Here is a 27,337-nt window from a genome sequence, read left to right as displayed (position 1 = left end):
TTTTATTTCTCTGTAGACTATGTTTTTATACTAGTCTGCGAGTTAGCCTACTTTATCATTATAACCAATAAATGTAATTTAATTATAAACAGCGAGTGTGTTATTCTATCCACTCAGAATTATTGATAAACTGTGCTGATGGGTGGTTTGACGGGGAAAGAAACCCACAACGCTACCTGTAGATATTTAGAACCTCCCTCTAATGGTGAGGTCGGACCAAAATCTAATTGGTCTAGTGTCACAATTGTCCAGCATCATACTTGATCTCGCACCAAGGATTGACTCCCATGAAAGATGCCATCCAAGAGGAGATAATTCAACTGGGAAAATCTCATTCCAGTTACCTAAATTTTGCAACATGACGACAGTGTTGAAGAACTACAATTGATAATCAATAACCTTAGACAAGTGCTGGCTGCAAAGGAGGTCATCATCATTAATCAAGATGTTGTCTGTGGAGAATCAGACGGAGTACATGGTCTGCTGCAACACTGGTTTTGTATGTTGTGCTAGCGAGGTGCTGTAGGTCACCTCTGCTCAGGTGATTCCCCACCACACGAGAAGTTGAGTTTTTAGGTTTACGGGTGTTACTGTCTACTATTTAATGCACGGAAATGTTTCATAAATGACACTTGCGGGATCAAATAGATAATAACACTCGCAATCTAAAAACTCCATATGGTTATCTCCTAAATATCCCCCCCCCCCCCCTTTTAAAATTTAAAACTTGTCCGTGAATTAATTCATATAAATGTAAGCAGCGATTTTATTAAGAAACAATACATTGTCCAGGCGAGACATGAAGAAATTAATAATTATCATTTACAATTTAGGCCTACAGTAGTTTTATTTCTCCGTAGACTATGTTTTTATACTAGTTTGCGAGTTAGCCTACTTTATACCGTAGAGATATTAATCATTATAAGCAATAAATGTAATTTAATTATAAATAGCAAGTGTCTTATTCTATCCACTCAGAATTATTGATAAACTGTGCTTGGGTGGTTTGACGGGGAGAAAAACACACAACGCTACCTGTAGATATTTAGAACGTTCCTCATAACCCTAAACCGTCACATGACATAATATCCATATTGTGATGGTGTTATCGATGATAACAATCTTATGTCATGATGTCATTTCCATATTCTGATGTTACCTATGATAATCTGATGTCATGATGTCATCTCCATATTCTGATGGTGTTATTTATGATAACAATCTTATGTTATGATGTCATCTCCATATCCTGATGGTGTTATGCATGTGATAACAATCCCATGTCATGACGTGATCTCCATATCCTGATGGTTTTATCTATGATAACAATCTCATGTCATGCCTTGATCTCCATATCCTGATGGTGTTATCGTCACTCACTGTCACAAGGTATTCCTGGTTGCTAGGACAGAACGCGACGGCATTGACAACACCTGGTCCGTGAGGCAGTTCTCCAACAAGACAGCCATAGCGACGTTCCCAGACGTACGCTTTACAGTCTTCACTTCCACTGGAAACGAAACACACAAAATATTACCAATGAAATAAAACAAGCATTTACCATAGAGACAAAAAATAAAATGTTACCAAACAGACACAACACACAAATGTTTTGAAAAATTAAGCAAAATAAAATCAATGACATAGCCAGGTGAGAGCCATGAGGAGTATGGTGATTGAGGACCATGTCCCCGAATCACACCTCTGTTTTTTTTATCCCCCATCACATTTTATATTTGCATGTCACCTAAAAATGCGACTCATAGATTGATTGAAAACATATTTTATTGCATATTGCAAGTATTGGGTACAAGTTTGCCAACTTACCTACTGATTATGATTGTACACATTTTCTTATCTCCAAAGTTCAAGGGCTATAACTGCCAAAAGTGGGTAACTTGCCATGAATTTCAAACTTGATCTGACAAAGATGAGTTAATCACCATTAAATTTAAACTTGATCTGACACAGTACTTGATAAAGCTATACACAAAATTTGAGCTCAATATCTTGAGGCATTGTGGAAAAAGAAGAAGGAAGGAAGGAAATATTTTATTTAACGACGCACTCGCACATTTTTATTTAGGGTTATATGGTTTAGGACCACACAGATATTGAGAGAGAAAACCTGCTGTCACCACTTAATGGTCTACTCTTTTCAATTAGCAGCAAGGGATCTTTTATATGCACCATCCCACAGACAGGATAGTACATACCACAGCCTTTGAAATACCAGTCATGGTGCACTGGCTAGAGCGAGAAATAGTCCAATGGGTGTGAGAAAAGTGGTTGCACAGACAGAAGGATCAGTTCCCTCTCGTTGGACCAGTAGGAGACTAATAACTGACACAAAGTGAAACCATAAGCAGATGCGGATATAGGGGGGACCCCAGGGGCCTACCCCCCCCCCCACCCCTAAATTTTGCGACAGTTATAATTTTATTATATATTATTTTTATTTTTTTTACAATCCCCCTCGAAATCTCCCACAAAGTTCCCTTGGCATTCCGCCTCATTTCATTGCCACCCCACCCCCCCCACCCCCCCTACCATTCCCACCCCCATATATGGATTTTCTGGATCCACCAATGATAAGCTTATGTTTTGGTTTGAAAAAATAGACAGAGGTTTGTATTTTCGCTTTAGGAAAATAGGCTTGTATATTCACTTGAGAAAATAGGCTTGTGTTTTGGATTGAGAAAACATATGCTTGTGTTTTGGCTTGCTTTATCTTACAATGAGTGGTTGGCAAAAGTACCTAACAAATCAAAACCATGAAATGTAAGATAAATTGTCTCCCATGAACATGAATGTCTTATTTGTGCACAACTCGTCGTTTCCAAACGTCATGGAAAAGTAAATATTTAATAATAATGGACAAACATTAAACAAAAACACTGAACATTAGGTTGAACGTATATGTTAATGAAACTAAGATGACGTCATCTATTTATGATCACTGGGGACACTTGGGTCATGACCTTGGAATAGCTAATCACAAGCTTCAGAAGTGACCTCTAACAACTGATCTACAATCAGGTCATCTCTTAGATCTACCTACACAGTTCACTTTCGGGTGAGAGTTCAGTCATTACGGTTCACTACAGTTCCTAATTGTGACACATACTCAGCGTCACTATTGAAGGGTCACTCATATTGTTAGTACTAATGTTGAGAAGGGCAATGGAGTAGGTTGGATACAGGTTGAACACAGTCAACGAGAAGTTGCAAGGCACTTTAATGTCAGTCCAAGTGTGATTGGGTGGATGAGGCACCAACTTCAAATGACTGGATCCATTTCCTATGCACAAAGACCCAGGCAGCATTAAGCATAGCAAAAACACAACGCATTTTCAACTGAAGTGTGCGTGAATATGTGGATGGCAATCATGCACACTTTTATACTTATGGTGAGAATGCATTGCACACACAGAACACACAGAATTTCAGACATGAATGTGCTGAGACAACCCATTTATTGGGGTGATAGTAGGTACATGTGTTTGCATAACTTTTACCATTTTGTTGTGGCCTATAACGGAAGTACCATTACTCATATTGAAATCCAAATGCTACTTCGGAAACCTCACTCTGGGCCCAATCCACGAAGGCCATACATTCTTTCTTTCATAATTAGTGTGTTGGACGGGCATTGTTAACATGTGTAGTACTAACAATATGAGTGACCCTTCAATAGTGACGCTGATTATGTGTTGTGGTTCACATATTCACTTCTAGTAAATGGGGAAGAAATATAACAATTTGTAATTTTCAATGGTAAGCCTTCAGGTTGGATTTTGCCTATGTCATTTTGTAATTCTGTGCATTGACTCTTTGGAACATAGGTGTATAGCAGAACAGGCTGCCGGTGTGAATCAGTTGCTGAACCACCTATTCGGATCAGTACTAAAGCCAGATGCCGTCATATAGCAAACAAACTGAGATGCAAATGCTCTCAATTTTGGAGTGAAAATAAATGCTTATATAATGTATGTTCACACTGGTGTATATTGTTTGTGCCAACGAGAACCTATTCTATTAGATATCTTCATCTGAAGTTGAGCAATTTAATATGGATTTCAATGGCTGATGACATCTGTGTAGTGAGACCTTACATGGGGGTGTAAGAATAATAGTCTCAAGAAAATCAATCAGAGTGAGCTTTAGCGAGCTCCAAGGATTGGTTTTCTCGAGACAAGTGTCAGAAAAACCACTTACAAAAGGACGAGTGCCAGAAATATTTTCTAGTTCAATCATACTTATAATTTTAATATAATTATTATAAAGTTAACTGCATTTTAATTTTGTACTGTGATATCAAGACCCTGCTCACAGCTGTTATATATATTATATTATGTCACTAGAAGGAATGCATGCAGTGGTATATACATAATATTACTACATGACATCACATACTACCTTTGATTATGGAAAGAGTAATGAACAGGTAGCAACAGCCGTCTACCTCCAAAACGACGAGACCAAATAACCACTGAAAAGGGTGCATTAACATCTAGCAGATGCATTACCATCTAGCAGATGCTTTACCATCTAGCGAATGCATTACCATCTTGCGGATGCATTACCATCTAAACAGTTTTTCTAGCACCTTTCTACTGGTTGATTGAACTAGAAACTGATCTGCTTCCAGCTGTGAGCCTCACCTGCCGACGAAGTTGTGGCTGGTGTCGAGGAAGATGAAGCAGCACATGGTGGATGGCGAGAGGCCCTTGTGGCCGGTGTACAGCGCAGAGCTTATCTCCATCGTGCTCAGGTCGATCACGCGCACCTCTATCTCCGTCGATAGCTCCGGCGTAGCCCACGGGTCACTGCGGTCAACTGTCCCCACCCACGGTCTGCAGTTCACAAACAGGTACCTGGAAACACGAACAAAAGGAAAGGAAAGGAATATTTCTGCTTAGAAGTAAAAAAATTATGTAATCATCCTTTTGCAGTGCTAAACAAATCATTATAACATTTACAATTATTATACATTAATAGAAGTAAAAAATTATGTCTAAAATCCTTTTGGAGTGCTAAAAATATCATAAAATTTATAATTATTATACTACAGGGCTCGAAATGCAGTGTTAGTACATGCACCGGTGCATGCTGATTTTTGCGTGTGCATGTAACTTTTAAAACTGGGTGCACACGGTGCATGCTAATATTTTTCAAGTACTGTGTATTGCGTATACTAGTATCCTGTTGTCTACCAGATTCAGACTCAAGTTGTTGAATGCATTTCGTAATCTGTTCGCCACATGAAAACGATAACTTTTATCTTATGGGCGCATCCATTTTGTATCCCATAATACTACTCACAACAATGGCGCCCTTTCGGTCATTTCCGTGAAATATATTTGTGAAAATTGCCGGCAATATCTCGGTTATGTCCGTAAACGGTGTTAGGGAAGGTGGTCGAGACCGACTTTGGGGTATCCACGCGCATAACACAGTTGTTGTCGTCACTGACAAATTGAACTCCGCCAGATCTGTGATCAATACAAAGTACCGTAACTGCCTTGAACATTTTTGACCTCAGATATGGGCACTTGATCAGATGATTGCGAACGTGCAGGTGTGTTACTCGTGTAGTTGACTCGAAGTCAGCCAGTGATTATTTCAATCGCAACTTCTCGTCGAATTCCGTAGGCTAATTTATATTATACCAACAGATCTTATCGAGTTAAAAAAGTTGATAACTTGCTTAATACAAAACACAAATATTCGTACGTTTTTGTAATAGGCCTATTATAGATTTCTGTAAGGCGTTTACGTTGGGTGAAATTTTCAAATTTGATCAAGAATCAGTAATAAACGCAGTTGTATAACGTTCCGGTACTGTTAATAAATAAATATAGGTATTGCCGAATAATTCCGATTTACCTTATTTTTGGTGCATGCAGAATTTTAATGGTGCATGTAACTTTTTTTTTTCAGCATGCACCTGGTGCATGTAGATTTTTTTTTTTCATTTCTAGCCCTGTATACATTAATTCATTAAAAAGATATTTTTAAAATTCTGATACCTATAGTCAAACTTCAATAACTCGATCTTGAAGAGGACGAGGAAATACTTTGAGTTTCAGGGAGTACAAGTTTTCTAAATTAATATATAAGAGTTCAAATTTGAAACAGGAAGTAAATGATATAATGAACATTGATGTATTTTCAGAGCTCGAAACGGCCTGTGGCCAGGTCGCCAAATGCGACCAAAGTCCCGTTTAGGCGACTTAAATATTAAAAAATAATGGCGTTAGTCGCCCAAATAATATTATTTGGGCGATCTTTTCTCTGTAATATATGAGCCACTATTAATAATTGTATGGCATTTTGGTTCACAAAACTGAACGTATATCGGCTTACCGTAATTTGCCAACATTCATTTATATGTTGTAGACCGAATGCAGCTAGGTGTAATTTTTATAAAACAAAGACATTCGGATCCAGTTCATAACCATTCAGAAAATCTCGGGTAGAACATTCCCAAATGCTGTCTTAGTTTTTGTCATCTATACTTCATGGTGTTCGGAGTTCTGTTTTTTTAAAATCTTGTTTTAATTGGGGTTTTGATTGGCCAGTCAATTTGGTGCCAATTAAATTGACTAAAGATATGATTACAAGTAAAATCACAATTATGATGTCATCCGCCAGATGGAATTTTCTTAAACACACATCAAGAACCAAAGGGAAAAAACAAGCATACCAAGGAAGTTTACTTTGTTTTCAGTTCTGTCTAGCACAAATGAAGGTAGGTTATGTTAGGATAAGGAGAACTTTACCCCACTTGGTTTGTATCTATTTCTTACAAATACTTATACTATCAAACACTGAACACGTGAACAACACTTTGCTAACATGTGAACAATTATGTAGCCCAGTTGGTTGTACATTATGTTTTTGTATTATATGTGAGCTACCCCTGGGAGACGAGTCACGCCATGCAATTTTGTGTTAACGATGTAAAAAAAAAATTATTAAGTTTTAGACATTTTGTAAAATTGTACTAAATAAGTAAATAATTTGCTCAAGTCGTGTTTTCTTTTAATTTTTCATTTCAATACTATGTATGTTGGTATCTTTGCTATGTAGAAAGGGTTCTTCAAATCAATATTATTTTATTGAAGCACATTTCAAATGCTTACTTAAATATTTGGCTTAAAACCTGAAATATGAATATTTCATGTTTGGGCTACCTAAAGCAAGTTTGGGCCACTGAAAATGAAATTTTAGTGGCCCAGATATTTGTTTTTGGGCCACCATATTTTTTGACGAGTTTCGAGCCCTGATTTTGCAGATGTCAAAACATGGCTGAACATAACTAACAAATAAAACACTGAATGCCAAATAACACTCAGTACAAAATTATTTTTAATTATTTCAAATAAGAAAAATCATTAAAAAGCACTAATGCAAATCAGGAACTAACATTTATAAAAAAAGAAAAAAAAAGAAACAGCGCTAACAATTATTACAAGTGCTCTTTGAAGTTAATCAGACTGTGTCTGTAATTATGTATTACGTAGCGAGGCTCTCCACCAAGTATGAACATCGACAATCAAACCCAGGATCAGATCGTTCCACTTAGTCAGCGATCTATTATTCTGTAATTATCATCTTAATCCTTGACAACCCAAACCACCTGAGACAGGCGCGCTTTGTCTAATTGACCTGACTGACAATTCATTCATCTTTAAAATACTATCAGCAAGGACAGTTTGATCAACCCACATGCATCGAGTTTTAATAGTGCATAATCTCTTAATTCTTTATGGTGGGACCAAAGAATTAGGTCGAGAGATTAAGTTTATCGAGTGTTCAAAGTTTGCGTTTTTGAAGGCCGTTATTACTAGTTTATATAGCAATTCAGCTGGGACCATCACTCCAGGTCAAGAAATCAAAATGTTTGAGAGATCGAAGGTGGAGTTATCGAAGTTTGACTATATCAAAAGGACATAAAAAGGACTATCCTCCTACTTGGAGTGTTCAAGTGTAACTACAGATATCTGGGGCCTAAATCACAAAGCTCTGTTAGTCTAAGGTTTTCTTAAGCAAGACCACACCGTCTTTGTAAGTCCTTTTGCACTGCACTGCGAGATCACAAAGTTGTGAGCATTTAGTGAATTAGGTCCCTGGGCACCGTTCCATGAAGCAATCTTAGCCCTAAGATCAACTTAAGTGCATAGGGTAGCTATGCACCTAAGGTAATCTTAGGGCTAAGATCGCTTCGTGGAACAGGGCCCTTGTGTCTAAAATAAGTTATAATCTGAAATTTGGTCAGTAGAGAGAATGAAAGGAAACATGCTGCCACCAAATAAGCAACAAGGGATCTTGTGTATGCACGTCCCCATAGATCGGACATCGTATACCAAGGCCTTTGTACCAGTCTTGGGGTAATGGCTGGGATGAAAAAAAGACCTAAAATTTTTTGAAGGTGGTCGAACCTGCAACCCTTCCTACCTCAAGTGAAGAAAATATAATCAATGCAACTCCAGCACATTGTAAACTACAAGCTCTATTAATAGCACATGATTATTTGACACGTCAAGGCCCCATTTTATGAACTGATCTTAGCTCTCAGATCACCTTAAATGCATAGCTACCTTATCGACGTAATGTGATCTTAGTACTAACATTGCTTCGCAAAACAGGGTCCAGTGCTTGAACTGAATGATGGCATCGGAATTGACAGCAATGTCTATTTATACAATATGAATTGCTTAATTCATTGCCTTCATTGATGGCAGATTTTTGGTTTTGTGTTATTTGTTGAAAAAGTTACTGATTAACAATCATTCTGAGAGTACTGCTAAAGCAATACATGTCCCCTACCTGATCCAATAATTTTTCGTATCTCCTAAATTCAAGGGCCAAACATCTGTGAAAAGTGGGTAAATCATCATGAAAGTTAAACTTTATCAGTAACAGTACATGATAAAGCTCTACACAAAATTTCACCTCAGTATTTTCAGGTATTGCAAAACTCCTAATTTCAAGGGCTATAACTCTTTCAAAAATGGGTAAATCACCATGAAAGTCAAGCTTGATCTGTAACAGTACATGATAAAAGCTATACACAAAATTTCAGTTCAATATCTCAAAGCCTATTGCAAAAAACATCTGGAAAACATATGTGGGACAGATGGACAGACAGACAGACGGATGGAGATGAAACCTATAGGAGACTAATAACTGTCACAGACAGCCTCATAATTTTGTCCTAAAACTAGAATGTTACCTGTGATCCCGGGACAAGCACAGACCAGTGATGTGTCCATTCAGGTCTATCAGGTGGTCAAACGGGTCTGGCTTCCGCACCTGCTGCATTTCAATCAGCTGGTTACTGTAGTTGACCACCATGTGACTTTCGGTAGTTTCAGGGTCAAACTGCGGTGCTGAAGACTCTTGGTTGGTCATGCTGCTCGACTTGTTCTCAGTGGACAAGGCTTTGAATCCGAGCTGATGTAGAGCAACGGCAAACTCCCCCGTCACATAGATGAGACAGTGTCCTTGCTGGCCTGATGACCATACATCTGCTGTATCACAACTGTCCTCTACTGGTCTCTCTTCACCAGAATCTGTAATGTCACGCTCTCCAGATCCATCTCTAAATTGTTGTTGTTCATCCTCATCATATCCTGAAGTTAACACAGTATCTACCATGTTGTAGTTTTCAGATAGTCTAGTCCTATCTCCAAAATGATCTATTTCAGGGTCTGCTTGTGAAGTATCCAACACATCACATCCTGAAGTTAACACAGAATCTGCTATATCATAGTTTCTGAACTGAGTAGTTCTATCTTTAAAACAATCTGGTTCATCGTCTCTACATGTTCCATCCAACACATCATTACATTCTGAGCTCAATAAAAGCCTATCCTTGTTAGAACCTGTCATATCAAGGTCTCCAGACCGTCTACTTGACAAATCCAACCAATCGCATTCTCTGCTTAATGGAAGTGTCTCATCGCCATCCACTTCAAGGTCTGTAATATCACAATCACTACTTTGTCCTATCATATGGTTAGTTTTTACTCTGCGACAACAGAGACACAACTTGCTACATGCTGTGCTCTCCTCTCTGTACACTTTAACATTACCTGTATCAACACGAACACCAGTTTTCCTAGGCAAATTGCTCCTGCTGCAAGTAGGTTCACCAGGTCTACAGTGATCAGAAAAACATATGCTGTTATCCAAACAGCTATTGTCAGGGAGTGGTTTTGCATTATTGGACACGGTCTGGTGTTCTCTGTGTAAACCACTTGAGGTAGCTTCAAATTCTGTGCGTGTACGACTGGTACATAGTGCATTTACACCAGATGTACCACTACAGGTATTTTGCTGTTCTTCATGTGAATTACTGGCTCTTGAAGAATTTACTTTAACAGTGTCACTCAAGATGGAATGATATCCTGTGTGTGAAGTATTAGAACCTGAACTATTTAAAACAGCACTATCACTCAAGAACATTTTGTCTCCTGTATTTGAGTTATTGGTAATTGAAAGATTTACATCAGCTACATCACACACGGTCCAGTGACATCCTGTATTTGAACCACTGGCACCTGAACTATTTGTAATGGCTGTACTACCTGAAGTCCTTTGGTGTGTTGTATGTGAATCACTGGTATTTGGTGGATTTCCATTAGCTATATCACCAGAGGATGTTTTATGTCCTGTGTGTGAATGGCTGGAAAATGATGGATATACATTAACCGTGTCACCAGAGGAGGTAGCTTTGTGTCCTCTATGTGACTGACTGGTACTTGAAGGATTTACATCAGCTGAATCACCAGAGGAGAAAGCTTCATGTCCTGTATGTGAATGGCTGACACATGGATTATTTACAACAGTAAGGAACTTGATTAGACTGGCATTTTCACTGCAGAAAGTAAATAGAGTCTCTCCAGACTGTGTTGCCATAGCAACAGCATTATCCAAGGAAAAAGGTGTGTTCTCAATCTATAACAAATCAATGAAAAAGAACACCTTAATGTTACTTTCAATCACAACAAATACTACTTTCTATATTAATCATCCTGATTCAACTTTTAAGATATTTTTGCAACAAGAAAACAGTTGAAGTTTGTTTTGTTTAACAACACCACTAGAACACACTCATTAATTAATCATTGGCTATTGGATGTCAAACATTTGGTAATTTTGACACGTAGTCATCAGGGGAAACCCGCTACATTTTTCACAATGCAACAAGGGATCTTTTATATGCACTTTCCCAGTCAGGAAAGCACACAAGAAAACTGATGACTATTACCAATACACATCTATATACAGAGGTTTATATTTAATTTTTTTAGAATACTGCCAAAAATGGGCATGCTGATATAATAATTAATCATTATGACCAGTCATTTTTATGAAGAGCAAAAGACAAAAATGATATCATGAAACACGTGAAACTAGATACAGTCATTATATGGACTATCTGTCCAGAAGAGGGATTAACCATTATATACCGGTAGTTACTTATTAGTAAGAGGGACGTTAGTTTGGTGGCCCATACCTTCCCACCGAACTGTTAAACTCAGTTTGGACCGATGTGGACAGTATAATGCCAATCAACTTAAGGGAATTATTACAAATTAACATGTAATCACAGTTTAATCAGTTTAATGGTTGAAGCCATGTCAAGCAGATTTTTGTAACCTAAAACAGAAAGGGAGATAACTTCATGTCCCAACTAAGGCAAAGTGGCAGTATTTATGCTAGTAGGTACTGTAAACCCACAATGAGTGTACAGTTCATTCATTTCAACTTATGTTTGTGCTTATATCCAATTAAGGTTCAAGTACGCTGTCGTGGGCACACTTCAGCTATCTGGGCTGTCTGTCAGTGAAAGAGAAGAGGGCGTAGTGGTCTTACACCTACCCACTGAGTCATTAAAACTCCCAGGATAAAATCGAAATAGCTTAGCCAACAACAAGCATGGACTATAGCAAGTAGTCCCAAACCAAAACCCTTGTGGAAAGAAATGTTTTATTTAACGACGCACTCAACACATTTTGTTTACGGTTATATGGCATTAGACATATGGTTAAGGACCACACAGATTTTGAGAGGAAACCCGCTGTCATCACTTCATGGGCTACTCTTTCCGATTAGCAGCAAGGGATCTTTTATTTGCGCTTCCCACAGGCAGGATAGCACAATCCATGGCCTTTGTTGAACCAGTTATGGATCACTGGTCGGTGCAAATGGTTTACACCTACCCATTGAGCCTTGCGGAGCACTCACTCAGGGTTTGGAGTCGGTATCTGGATTAAAAATCCCATGCCTCGACTGGGATCCGAACCCAGTACCTACCAGCCTGTAGACCGATGACCTAACCACGTCGTCACCGAGGCCGTTAAAACCCTTGTGGAATACTGTGGCTTCACCATTCATCTCATTATTACGTTTATGATGTTCTAACAAAAATGTCTTTGTCTCTGTGTTACATGTTTGTAGTGATTTTCAATTAATTTTTTTGTTGGGTTTGTTGTTTTCAGATTTAACAATTTATACAAAATAAAAATGTGTATAGTATCAAACAATACAACAGTAGTGTGACAGATTAAAATGTGGTGACAAAGTTAAAAAGTCTGTTTTGTTTAATGACATCACTAGAAAAAAACAAAATATTAATTATCTGCTATTGCATGTCAAACATTTGGTAATTTTCTACACATAGTCTTAGAGTAAACCCGCTACATCTTTTTTTTTCATTAGCAGCAAGGGATCTTTTAAATGAACTTCTCAGACAGGACAGCATATACCATGGCCTTTAATATGCCTGTCATGAAGCATTGGTTGGGACGAGAAACATCGATTGTTTGTATACTCAATAGACAATTTGTACACTCAATAGAGAAAGAAATAAATGTTTTATTTAACAAATGCACTCAACACATTTTATTTACGGTTATATGGCATCAGACATATGGTTAAGGACCACACAGATATTGAGAGAGGAAACCCACTGTCGCCACTTCATGGGCTACTCTTTTCAATTAGCAGCAAGGGATCTTTTATATTACAACATCCCACAGACAGGGTAGTACATACCACAGCATTTGATATACCAGTCGTGGTGCACTGGCTGGAACGAGAAATAGCACAAGGGGCCCACCAATGGGGATCGATCCCAGACCAACTGTACATCAAGCGAATGCTTTACCACTGGGTTACGTCCCGCCCCCTTACTCAACAGAAAGTGTACACACTCAATATGGAATCTCACCTTGAATGCCTTTATCTGCACTGTAGTTATAAACCTGTCGAGACTGATTTCAAGGGATCCGCCCAGGAACGTGGTGGGATTCAACCACGTACCAAACAGCTGACTCGGGTCCATTGACAATACTTGTAACAAACGGAAATCTGAAACAGAAAATATTTACAATCTATAGAACAACCTACTCAGAACTACTTTATAAAGAACTGCCTATGATGTGCTTAATTAAAGGAAGAACACATGTATCGACCTTTTGTTTTTTATCCAACTCAAAAGTATTAATGTGTCATGCTTATTTTTTGTAAATACACATAAAGAAAGATCCCCCTTCCTCTGGATGTCTGTCAATCTCTCTTTAGTGAAAATGATAACAGTATATATCCTTTGCAGTCTCATCATCAGTTTCTCTAGTAAAACTAACAGTATATATATATATATATATATCCTATATATATCCTTTGCAGTCTCATCATCAGTTTCTCTAGTACAACTAACAGTATATATATATATATATATATATATATATATATATATATATATATATATATATATATATATATATATATATATATATACATATATCCTTTACAGTCTCATCATCAGTTTATCTAGTAAAACTAACAGTATATATATATCCTATAAATATCCTTTGCAGAGTCATCATCAGTTTCTCTAGTACAACTAACAGTATATATATATATCCTTTGCAGTCTCATCATCAGTTTCTCTAGTACAACTAACAGTATATATATATATATATCTTTTGCAGTCTCCTCATCAGTTTCTCTAGTACACCTAACAGTATGTGTATATATATATATATATACATATATATATATATATATATATATATATATATATATATATATATATATATACAGTAGAATCTCATTGGCTCGAACACTGTCGGTGCATCAAAGTCTGTTCGACCCATTGGGTAGTTCGAACCATGCATTCGGCCGTTGTCGAGTGTTTCTGTAACACAAAAACCAATCGGAACACCTCGCATATTTCCGTAAAACTGGCTTAGGTGAGATGGTCCGATTTACACATAAGTGACGAAGTCGCCGTCAAATGTCGGTTGAGATATATATTTGTAACAATTGTTTATCACCGTTAAATAAACAATTAACAAACACACTGGTAGTCTGTATTTATAAATATTTATTAATTTAAAAAATCGTTCTTTATTATGCTGTTGTAGAATCTTTTGCGACATATTCACAACGTTAAGAAAAAATGAAAGTGCATGAAGCACAGGCGGAGGCCCTTTACCTGTTATTGTTGCAATCACTACATTACATTGATCTCTCCTGTATTTCAAGTTAACACAAAATATGCCGCCGCTCATGCGTAGAGTAGCAATTAAAATGATTAAAGTAAACCGGCGAGGCCTGCCTAGGCTCACCAACTGTGTTACATGTATTACATGCAAGATTCATTCAGCTAACGATTATCGTAGTACAATTGTCTGTACTAGAAAGATAATTACCGATAGGTGCTAAATAAAGAACATGTTAAGCCAGCATATGATCTAGGATTAATTCGTTCCACTTCCGAATTTATAATAACTTACTTTGTGACTGACGTGAAAGGGTCGATGAAAAATTCGTACATAAAACAAAAATTGTATTTCTTCGCATAGACTTAGTCGTTCGAGCTAAATATGTTTAATTTTACAGTTCGGACCAATAAACTGGTTCGAGGGAAAGGTTCTATTCGACCAATCAGCACCAAAATAAAAGGGTTTAATAGAGAGAAAAAATCGGGACATTGTTCTTGGTTCGAGAATACCGGTAGGTTCGACCGTTGGGCGTTCGAGCCAATGAGATTCTACTGTATATATATATATATATATATCCTTTGCAGTCTCATCATCAGTTTCTCTAGTACAACTAACAGTATATATATATATATATATATATATATATATATATATATATATATATATATATCCTTTACAGTCTCATCATCACTTTCTCTAGTACAACTATCAGTGTGTGTATATATATATATATATATATATATATATATATATATATATATCCTTTGCAGTGTCATCATCAGTTTCTCTAGTACAACAGTATATATATATATATATATATATATATATATCCTTTGCAGTGTCATCATCAGTTTCTCTAGTACAACTAACAGTATATATATATATATATCCTTTGCAGTGTCATCATCAGTTTCTCTAGTACAACTAACAGTATATATATATATATATATCCTTTGCAGTGTCATCATCAGTTTCTCTAGTACAACTAACAGTATATATATATCCTTTGCAGTCTCATCATCAGTTTCTCTAGTACAATTACAGTGTATATATATATATATATATATATCCTTTGCAGTGTCATCATCAGTTTCTCTAGTACAACTAACAGTATATATATATATATCCTTTGCAGTGTCATCATCAGTTTCTCTAGTACAACTAACAGTATATATATATATATATATCCTTTGCGGTGTCATCATCAGTTTCTCTAGTACAACTAACAGTATATATATATCCTTTGCAGTCTCATCATCAGTTTCTCTAGTACAACTAACAGTATATATATATATATATATATATATATATATATATATATATATATATCCTTTACAGTCTCATCATCACTTTCTCTAGTACAACTATCAGTGTGTATATATGTATATATATATATATATATATATATATATATATATATATATATATATATATATATATATATATATCCTTTGCAGTGTCATCATCAGTTTCTCTAGTACAACTAACAGTATATATATATATCCTTTGCAGTGTCATCATCAGTTTCTCTAGTACAACTAACAGTATATATATATATATCCTTTGCAGTCTCATCATCAGTTTCTCTAGTACAACTAACAGTATATATATATCCTTTGCAGTCTCATCATCAGTTTCTCTAGTACAACTAACAGTATATATATATATATATACATATATATCTTTTACAGTCTCATCATCAGTTTCTCTAGTACAACTAACAGTATATATATATATATATCCTTTGCAGTCTCATCATCAGTTTCTCTAGTACAACTAACAGTATATATATATCCTTTGCAGTCTCATCATCAGTTTCTCTAGTACAACTAACAGTATATATATATATATATATATATATATATATACATATATATCTTTTACAGTCTCATCATCAGTTTCTCTAGTACAACTAACAGTATATATATATATATATCCTTTGCAGTCTCATCATCAGTTTCTCTAGTACAACTAACAGTATATATATATATATATCCTTTACAGTCATCATCAGTTTCTCTAGTACAACAGTATATATATATATATATATATATATATATATATATATATATATATATATATATATATATATATATATATATATATATATCCTTTGCAGTCTCATCATCAGTTTCTCTAGTACAACTAACAGTATATATATATATATATCCTTTACAGTCATCATCAGTTTCTCTAGTACAACAGTATATATATATATATATATATATATCCTTTGCAGTCTCATCATCAGTTTCTCTAGTACAACTAACAGTATATATAATATATATATACTGTTAGTTATACTAGAGAAACTGATGATGACTGTAAAGGATATATATATATATATATATATATATATATATATATATATATATATATATATATATATATATATATATATATATCCTTTACAGTCTTTCATCATCAGTCTATCTATCTGTATCTTTTTTTCTCTCTATTTCTCCACCCTTCTCTCTCCCTGCCTCCCTCCCTATCCCTAAATCTTTCTCTCTCTCTCTTCCTAGATCTCTCTCTCTCACACTCTGTCTCCATCTCTCTCTCCCTCTCCCCAGATATATACAATGTATATATACTCTTCAAAAAAAGTAGGGGAACCTGAAATATTAATGTTAGGACAGAACATATTGGTTTGACCACAGACATCCCTGTAAAGAACATTCAGGTCTGTTTATCAACACACCAAAACACATTCCATAGTTTGCACATGCATCACGCAGTTGCCCCGTACACATGCGTGGGGTATCATTCTCGATTTTGACAATTTCCAAGAAGGTTGATTAATCACTGTGGAACATTATTTCTGTCAATCTTTTTCATTCTGTTGATCATACAGTTGTTATTGTTTTGTTTTTAGTAATTTTTATTGTTTGAATTTGTGATTTACTGATAAAAAAACGTCAACTTTCAAATTTCACTTCTGACCCCAATCGTCCTTCAAGATCTTTGGTGGTCATAAAACCTACTTTAATACTTTAATGATTGTCCAATTAATTCACTATTATCATATAACCACCAGCCTCGGTGGCGTCATGATTAGGCCATCGGTCTACAGGCTGGTAGGTACTGGGTTCGGATCCCAGTCGAGGCATGGGATTTTTAATCCAGATACCGACTCCAAACCCTGAGTGAGTGCTCCGCAAGGCTCAATGGGTAGGTGTAAACCACTTGCACTGACCAGTGATCCATAACTGGTTCAACAAAGGCCATGGTTTGTGTTATCCTGCCTGTGGGAAGCGCAAATAAAAGATCCCTTGCTGCTAATCGGAAAGAGTAGCCCATGTAGTGGCGATAGCGGGTTTCCTCTCAAAATCTGTGTGGTCCTTAACCATATGTCTAATGCCATATAACCGTAAATAAAATGTGTTGAGTGCATCATTAAATAAAACATTTCTTTCTTTATTTATTATCATATAACCATTCCCCACAGCTAATATACAATTTTAGCAATTGTAAATTCTTATTAGAGTTCCCTTACTTTTTTTGAAGAGTATATAATATATATATATATATATATCCGTTTCTTAGTAAAACTACCAACTACGGTATTCATGTTATCAGCAATTTAACATTTTCTATATCGATGCACACATTCAACTTCTGACAAATAATACATCACATTCACATTGGACTGATTATAAATCATAATATAAGTATTCTACACACATGATTATAAATATTTTGTTACATTCACATTATCGTAATTAATGTTACATTGGAGTGAGAGTTTATGTTCACCTCCCCCCTTAGATGTTCCACCCAACCTGTGCCTACCATGAATGAGAGAGAGAATGGCGACATATCCTCTCCGGTCAAGTTCTGCTGTTTTCACACTGGATACAAGCAGCATGGTATCAGTAGCATTGAAGCACGAGAACTGCGTGAAGTCCCAGTGAAACTGAGAGCGGAAGTCCTGACTGTACTTCAGAGTGGTCGGGAAACCAACCTCCCATACCTGGGAAGAAAAAAATGTATATATATTTAGAGGTACATGTGTATTAGGAAAAAGCATAATTGCATAACTGCATTAATCAATATCCACGTAGACATCAATGATTATTATTGATAATTTGCAACTGACTGTATAAATAGGTGTCGCCAGATGTAGCTCAGTGCATGGTACAAGGTTTGCCCTCAATGGATTCAGTTTATTCACATCCCAAACAGTGCCCTACGGCTGGTACGTCCTGACTGGAATGTGTTGAGATGTCATTAAACAAACATTCCTTTCTGGGGTTTTCCCCTGTAAATAGAACTATGTAACCTTGATTATTCTCTTTGTGGGTGAGGGTCTTGATTTCTATGCAAAATGAAATGGGTACCGTACCTGAATATTTTTTCATAACCCATAAGTTGGAAATATATACTTTCAATTTTCAGAGGCCTAGTTATTCACGATGAAATGTGTACTCATAAAGTATATGTAAACAGGGCTCAAATTTAAGAATTTGTCACTCACAGCATTTTTAAAAACAATTTGCTGTGGGTGCAATAGCCCATTGACAGCAATTTTGAGTCTGGCCAAGGCAATTTTTTTTTTTTTACTTTTGCAGGAAATAAACATGACTGAAAATTTATTTTGTTGCATGTAGACATATTTCAAATGTACAAATGTTGAATATTAGCAGATAATATACAGGTACACCAGATGTGTTATTTTTCTGTTGTTGAGTTTTACCAATGGCAATAATTTTTATCTAGCGGCACACAAGTGCTGTCAGTGATTTTCTAACCCACGGTAATTTACATTTATATCTCAACGACATCAATTACCGTCGGTGCCATCATTAATTTCGAGCACTGCATGCGTAAGGAGAGGTGGGGAACAAAAACATTACACACAAACAATACCTTGATTGTGCAGTCTTTGGACGTTGTAGAAAATAAACGGCCATCATGTGAAAAGCTGACGTGCAGAACTTCGTCAGTGTGGTCTGTCAACGTCTCACTCAGGACGTTGGGGACGTTGTCACACAGTCGCTGGTACTCAGACCGCCACTGAAACGGGTGTCGTGCAGGTTTCTCCTTTAGACTCCACCTTCTGTAGATAAGTTGGCGCCAGAGACTTTCATCATATGAGACTGTTTGCCACCGGCAACAGACTTGGGCTGCAAGTGTGATGTCGTGAGCCTCCAGGAATGAGAAAATCTCCAGGAGCAACGAGTCCGGAAGACTACACATGTGTATCTGAGGATCACACACCTGAGAAACATCTGGATCACACACCTGATTAACACCTGGATCACATACCTGATTAACGCCTGATTCACACTCCTGATTGACACATGCAATCTTGTGTATCTGTGGATCACACATCTGATTCATACCTGGATCACACACCTGATTGTTGACACCTGGAATCTCATCTATTTGAGGATCTCACACCTGATTCACACCTGAAATCCTATGTAGCTGAGGATCACACACCTGATTCACACCTGCAATCCTGTGTAGCTGAGGATCAAACACCTGATTCACACATGCAATTCTGTGTAGCTGAGGATCACACCTGATTCACACCTGCAATCCTGTGTAGCTGAGGATCAAACACCTGATTCACACATGCAATCCTGTGTAGCTGAGAATCACACACCCGATTCACACATGCAATCCTGTGTAGCTGAGGATTACACACCCGATTCACACCTGCAATCCTGTGTAGCTGAGAATCACACACCTGATTAACACCTGCAATCCTGTGTAGCTGAGGATTACACACCTGATTCACACCTGCAATCCTGTGTAGCTGAGGATCACACACCTGATTAACACCTGCAGTCTCACCTGTGCTACAGCTAGCATGTTTTTCTATCAGACTAAAACTGTTGTCAGAAGATAATCCTATAAAGTACAAAAACCATACAATTATTACAAATGCATGTATTTTGTAACATCATACAAATGGGCAAAATGCCATAACTGAGAAAATAAATCATTTCAGAATTTTGTAACTTGTGTGGTATGATAGGAATGCTGTTTATATCCAGCTTCCAAAACTTTTTGTAGTTCTTAGATATGCCAAGCCATTCAAAATGTTATGCCTATTTTAACAAATTGTATTTTGGATTAATTGAAGCAATAACATTTCTTTAATCCTGATCATTTTGAAACTGCAGAATCAAAAGGATGTGTCTTTACTTCTGGCACTTCTGTCAAAAGTAAGAGTAATTAACTGACTTCACACATTAGTGCTAATTAAAAGGCCAGTCTGAAGCTTGCTGCAGTGAGACATGTCTGTGTCACCTGCGCCACTGCAGATGCTTTTTGATTGCTTGACTTGGTTGTCAAACATTTGGTAATTTTAACATATAGTCTTAGAGAGGAAGCCCGCTATATTTTTCCATTAGCAGCAAGGGATCTTTTATATGCTCATCCAACAGACAGGAAAGCGCATACCACATCCATTGATATACCACTTGTGGTGAACTGGTTGGAACGAGAAATAGCTCAATAGGCTCAATGAAGGGAATCGATCCAAGACCGACTGCACATCAGGCACTTTACAAGTGATCAAGCTACATCTCGCCAAAAAATAACGTAAGTTAAAGGCAAGACCAGACCAATCTCATGGACCATACTGAAATTTTATAAGGCATTTTCATTTGATAGTTATAATTACCGTTATGTATGTTTACTGCAGGTAGTACTAAACAAAATAACTTCCGGTTGGGTCAAAGTTCGAGGTGCACCGAACTTTTGATAGAGAAGTTAACACCACAAGTTCTATTAATGGTGATAAATGTGAGTGTGTTGGTTGTAAAAAAAATTAGTTTCATCTGCGCAAAAAATGTATGGGATACCTGTAAAAAGAAGTACTCAAATTTTGTGCAGAACTAGGGTAGACATAGACGCTACCCGTTATATCTGAAATGAGCAGCTTGACCTTATTTTTTCTGATTCACTTTAAGGGTGAGGGGTGGTAGTATTTATATCTGTGGTCTTTATCTCGATAGATACGCTGCAGGTAGGAGTTTTAACCACATGTGTTACTATTGTCATATATGGGATTTGTTTTGGTAGTATACACCCTACATTGTATATATATTCATAAAGAATAGTACATGAGTGGCCGTTAGATACCATTTATCTCACAACAAGTTGTTTTAAAATGTATCTAATGAGCGAAACAGAGTTTGATATGTTTTTAAACGAGTTGCGAGATAAATGGTATCTTAACACACACGAATGTATTATTCTATTTCTTACATATCCTCAAAAACAAGGTTTTAAGCAAATTTTAACATCTTTTTTAACTAAAAGTTATTTACACTGTTGCATTTGTAGCTAACTTACATGTCACAGACACATGATTGTCAGGTTAACTATGTCACAGTGTAATCTATTTCCACCATGTTGTTTTTCATTGGATGCATGGTACTTGTGACCTGGTTATCACCTAGGAGCAGCCAGTCATATGTCTTGAAATTGTTAGCACACATACGCAGTCCTTGGCTTTTGAAAAACAAAGGCGAGTGAAAAATTGCACACCTCAAAACGCTTAGGCAAGTGAAAAATCGCACTCATCAAAATGCTAAGGCGAGTGAAAACCAAGCATTATTAATTTATTAAAGGGACACGCCCTAGTTGTTAACCATTACGCTGTTGTTTTTCGCTATTAAACCCATTTTTTCACAAATAAAATTGCACTTTACTTACCTTTTATTAGTTAGAATATACATTTCCATTCACCTGAAGTGTTTTTAGGTAATCCTGGTAATCCTGGTGTTTGTAATACCACAAAATGCATTTTTCGTATTTCATAAAATGCCACGGGCCTCTGAGAAAAAAACGTTGAGCAGACAAGGTCTAATCTATTTTTAGAGGGGATATTCCCATTTCAGTGTCACAGACGTTGGTATACCACGTGACCATTATCATTTTGGTTCGGTTTGTTTTCTCATGCACGGTTCGCGCAATCAACATCAGATTTGTTGTCGTTTGCTTGTTGTTCATTTGTGAGATTTTTCTTCACAGTTCGTGAACATTTTCAGTAACAATAAAGTTCAGACAAGTAAGTATCTCAATACAAAACGTTACAAACCCTTAAAACCAATAATTTTGCTAAGTCTTACGATATCTGGAGAGGGGATACAACCAGGACAGAACAGTTGGAACATGTCCAGGAGAGGTGAAAGGAACACACCCCAAGTCTGTGCGCACTCTGTAAAATTTGTCGTGACGTAGGCATTGTTGTGCTTCGAGCGACATCTACCGGTGACATCAGAATACTAACTTTCAAAATTGTTTCAAGCAATTGGGACATGGGGATTCCCATGGTATTTATCGATATAAAACCTGCTTTTTCACTCCATTTGATAAAAACATGATCTAAGTGTGTTACAGGTTTGTAGATTAACCAAATTATAATTTATTTTCGCTGGATGGAACTAGGGCATGCAGCTTTAAATAATTGGTACATGTAAATGCAGACATATGTTGCAAAAATGAACCAATAAACCAATAATGTTTTCTTCTAATTTTTTATGTTTGGTTCATTAGTGGTCTGACTTCTTTTCCCTTTTAGGAATGGAATTATAATTTATTAAAAAGTTTCAGGAGTAGTACTATAGAATTATGATGTGTACACACTGATGCAATTTGATTTTTTAATTACAATATGTACTATTCAGATAATTTGATGCACACAATTTTATATAGTCAAACCTGTATATAACGGCCACCCAAGGGACCTGACTAAAGTGGCCGTTATAGAGAGGTGACCCTTATATACAAGTTCAAAATTAGAACCCATATATTAAAGAATATCACAACTGTCATAAAAAAGATGTCGCATTTTTAAACCATTACAAAACTAGCTTGTTTATGTCATCATTGCCTGTTGCTTTCTTCTGCCTTTTTCTTTCGGCCGAAACATTATTGTCAAAATCGGCCAGAACATCAGCTTTCCTTTTTAAAATAGAATTAATCTGAAAACTTCCTACACCAAAATGATCAGCGATCTTTCGTGCACTTAAATTGCCTTTCTCAGATTTGTTAATAACGTCGATTCTCTGTTCTAACGTTAAAGCAGTACTATTTTTTTCGGTGGCATTTTACATACAAATGTATTCGTTAATATATTTCGCAAACGCTAACACTGACTTGCAGAAGATATTTTGTGTAATTGAAGGTCATTGCCCATGTGGTATGTTTGACTCATTTATTTGTTTCATGTCACTTCTAATCCTTCAGTGGAGTATGACCGTTGATTATAGCTGAATAAGATCAGGAGTCGCTTAAATAATCTGACATCTGCAATGACCGCCGCCTTCAGCAATTCATGTTTATTTACCAATCATGTCTGGCTAGAAACAATGAAACACCTAACATAATACTTCATTTGTTTAGTTTCTAGAGACTTAATAGAGTGACCATACATACAGATTACATTATGTATAGCCAATGGGAAGTCGTCTACTATCCAGTGAGGATGCTGAGAACCAATCGAATTACACCACCAGTAACTGCGTGTCACGGAAGTTACTGAGTGTCCGTTTGTTTTTCAATTACGATCAGAGAATTACAATGGAACTTTACTTTGACAGAAAATAAACCCAAAGCTACAGACATGGCCATATAAACACATTTAATTTTTAAGATGATTGAAAAAGTCAAGACATAATCAGGGTCAAAACATAAACCAAAAAACGTCTTTATGACGATCATCTTGTGACCGTTATAGCAGGTTCAACCTGTGATTTTGAGTGAAAAATAGTGACCGCTGGCCGTTATGGACAGGTGACCATTATGTACAGGTCAAATAAGGAAGGAAATGCATTGGGGGGATTTGTAGTGGTTGTTATAGGCAGGTGACCATTATGTACAGGTGACCGTTAGACCAGGTTCGACTGTATACCTTTTCAGTGTTAGATGGTTCGATGAACGTGCAGCTAAACATATATAGGAATCAACTTGTCTTGAATTTCATTATTTTATTATGTACAACGAATATAATTAGGATAGTTGGGATGGGAAAAACCCTCTGGTTCCGAGAAGCTGGTTCATGAACTACGACCCAAGCATCTCAGATGTGCACTACCGACTTGTATTATTAAAACTTTTTTTTTTAAATAACTTGTGAAACAGGCCTACAATTACTTCAATTGATAGTGTTGGTTGGGACATTGACATTCACGTGGCATTTTTAATTCAACAATTACGCAACCAGTCTCCCTCCCTCAACATTTTGTAACACGCCATTTGACCTACCGTACAAGTTATGAACGGCTCTGACAGCATTACGTCATTGATCTAGAACGGCCAATATGCCACAGAGTACTGCGCATCAAGTCATGTTCCAGTCACATGGTCTGTGACTTTCTAACAAACGAAACAAAAACTAAATAGTCGGAAATGATCATTGATTACTGTTACTATAGTGTGTACATATATACATATATAAATAAGATATGCACACTCGTTAACCTCTGGCTGAAATACAAATATTTAAATGAAATTTTATTTGATTCTTTTAAACATAAAAAAGAAAAATAATAGACATACAAAAATACCTAGGCTTATTCCTACATACTTATTATCATTTCTTTTCCTTCTTTTTATTATTCCATCTAAATATATATATATATTTTTTTTTTTTTTTTTTTTTTTTTTTTAAGAAAGTATAAAATTACACGATCGCCATTTTCGGGACCTCACATAAGCTTTGTAGGCTAACAGTTATGAACTAATCGAGACAATTTTACCGACTTCGGTCATTTCCGTAACGAGTTCATTTGTGTAGGCTACAGAAGCCACTATTTAATTCAATCACTTTTCCTTTTTTGTCATAACTATATGAACAGTATAAATTAGTTTTCCTTATCAGACATTGTGATCTATTACCTTACAAAAGTGGACTGATTTTAATTAATAATAAATTAAATAGGCAAACAAGTTTTGATCGGATTGGTACGTCTTCAAAGATGTCTATTAAACCTGTGTTTTCCGATTTGTATAGCAAAGATAAGTACCAGTCATACATAAAAATGGACGCTACCGTTCGCGTAACATGTTTTTTTCGAAACGGATCTTTCTATCAGCTACATAAGGTAAATAGCGACAATCAATATACAAAATTATTTTATGTGCACTGTTTGTTCAATGTAACGTGCATTATTTTTCACATTCGCCAGATTGAAATTACGTGCGCTGTACGAGCGCAATCGCACCGGCGCACACTTAAAAGGCAAGGTCTGCACGTACGTGTGTAAACAACTCATGTGTTATCAAAAATAATGCATGATGTTATCACCAACGGGTGTGTAAGAAACTTGTTTATCAAAGCCCCTTTCTCTTGTATTTATATTTTGTTTGTACAGATGCGCTGCTATACATGAACATTATATACAATGTCATGTTCAAAGAATGTGCAAAATTGATTTCTAAATGTAACAACTGAAATAACATGGCCCGATTGGGAAAACACCAACAATACATTCATTTATAGACTAGGTATAATCCATAGTACCAACGGTTCTTTTACACAAGCCTTTGATATAAACCAGTTGTAGGGTCATGATTGTGATAAAAAAGCACCAGTCTATTTATTGATAACTATACAATATATTCTACAAAGCAAGACTTCTGAACGTTCAGGCATTCAGTTCATTCAGGCTTATAGGTTTAGGTTTAGGGATAGTACGTATTAGCATAAAAACTAGGACCTTTGGAAGTCTTTCCAAACCTGGGCATTTAAAGGTATATTGTCACAGACCACTGACCTATTTAATGGTCTAACAAAGTATCTCCTGAACAATAATAATTTGATTTGTCCCAAAATGTACTTTATTCAACCATCTTCATAACCACCATACTTCATTTATTCGTGACATTTTGTAAAAATACTTGAATTATGGCAATGGTCCATAATTCAAAAACTAAAATTGCTGATAGAGATGACATGGATTTCACTCCATCATGGTTCAGTTAAGGTGATGCAATAGCTAGATTTGGTTTCCAACAATTAATGTAATATTTATTTATTATCCATTTTTAGAGAAATAAGGTCCTTAAATCCGTGACAGTATGCCTTTAAACAAAAGCATGAGTTGAGGTGGGTGGGGAAATAAAGAAGTCCTTCCATACAGGACATTGTTCTATTTTGGTTGCCTGGTAGCAGTATCATAGTATGACCATGTTGTTCAAAGAGTTTCTATGTGTTATTAATTATAATAATTACGCATTTTACGTTTGTCATGTCGTACCAGGCAGGTAGCTTGAGTCACCTCCAGCCTTCCCTTACTGATATTGATATTTCCCTACATATCAATATCAATAAGGCCCTTTTAAGTGGAGGGCTGGAGGTGTCAGGTGACTCCAGCTACAGGCAGGTGACAATATTATTATTTCAATATCTGTCATAACACACGACTTTGTGAAAGCTGTGTGGGCATTGTTGTTAACACTGAATGTATCCGGAGGAGAATACCATTTCACTTTCGTTTTGAAATGTCAGTTTGTGTATTTAATTACGTGTAAGTTTAACACCACTATCACTAACATGGACAATTGAATCGTAACTTGACACCAACGAGTCGACGACGTTTTTAGTACACGACTCACCACCAGTCCCTGACGACCATTAGGCATTACACGATGGTGTTCTGAAAATCGAACAATTTGCCAACAAACCTTTGTTATGTTACTCGTATTATCGGGTATTAGAGGCACCTTTTTAATGCCAGGAGGTAAACTTCTAACGGAGCAAAATAATATCAACAGTAACCTGAGTAAACTCACGGATCTCGCTGTAATATGTCAGGGATTCAGTCCATTGCATATGACCTGGAAGGTTC

At 36.4% G+C, this 27,337-nt stretch overlaps 1 protein-coding gene across 3 annotated transcripts; it reads right to left on the bottom strand.

Annotated features, from left to right (window-relative positions):
- Positions 1-748: 748 nt before the first annotated feature.
- Positions 749-27,337, bottom strand: LOC121384716 (F-box/WD repeat-containing protein 5-like). Of its 3 annotated transcripts, none has more exons than XM_041515230.1 (7): positions 27,282-27,337; positions 19,395-20,384; positions 18,318-18,498; positions 13,247-13,386; positions 9,242-10,968; positions 4,665-4,877; positions 749-1,510 (listed from the first exon to the last, which is right to left on the bottom strand). In XM_041515230.1, exons 2-7 carry the CDS (start codon positions 19,866-19,868, stop codon positions 1,318-1,320), a joined length of 2,928 nt encoding a protein of 975 aa, XP_041371164.1. In that variant the 5' UTR covers positions 19,869-20,384; positions 27,282-27,337; the 3' UTR covers positions 749-1,317. The 3 variants fall into 3 exon arrangements, with proteins under 3 accessions (XP_041371164.1, XP_041371173.1, XP_041371181.1); XM_041515239.1 differs by lacking the exon at positions 27,282-27,337 and adding an exon at positions 27,174-27,234; XM_041515247.1 differs by lacking the exon at positions 27,282-27,337 and having other exon boundaries at positions 19,395-20,189; positions 20,316-20,384.

The sequence above is a fragment of the Gigantopelta aegis genome, chromosome 2, assembly GCF_016097555.1.
Source record: "Gigantopelta aegis isolate Gae_Host chromosome 2, Gae_host_genome, whole genome shotgun sequence".
NCBI classification, from domain to species: Eukaryota; Metazoa; Mollusca; class Gastropoda; order Neomphalida; family Peltospiridae; genus Gigantopelta; species Gigantopelta aegis.
The sequence above is the reverse complement of the archived record's forward strand: the minus strand, read 5'-3'. Positions and strand labels throughout refer to the sequence as shown.

Excerpts from the sequence above, each read along its gene's own strand:
- LOC121384716 (XM_041515230.1), bottom strand. The coding sequence starts at position 19,868 with ATGAATCAGATGTGTGATCCACAGATACACAAGATTGCATGTGTCAAT. Across the intron at positions 18,499-19,394 it reads CCAAAGACTGCACAATCAAG|GTATGGGAGGTTGGTTTCCC; the intron begins GTATTGTTTGTG and ends TTTTCTTCCCAG. Across the intron at positions 10,969-13,246 it reads TGCAGATAAAGGCATTCAAG|ATTGAGAACACACCTTTTTC; the intron begins GTGAGATTCCAT and ends GATTTGTTATAG.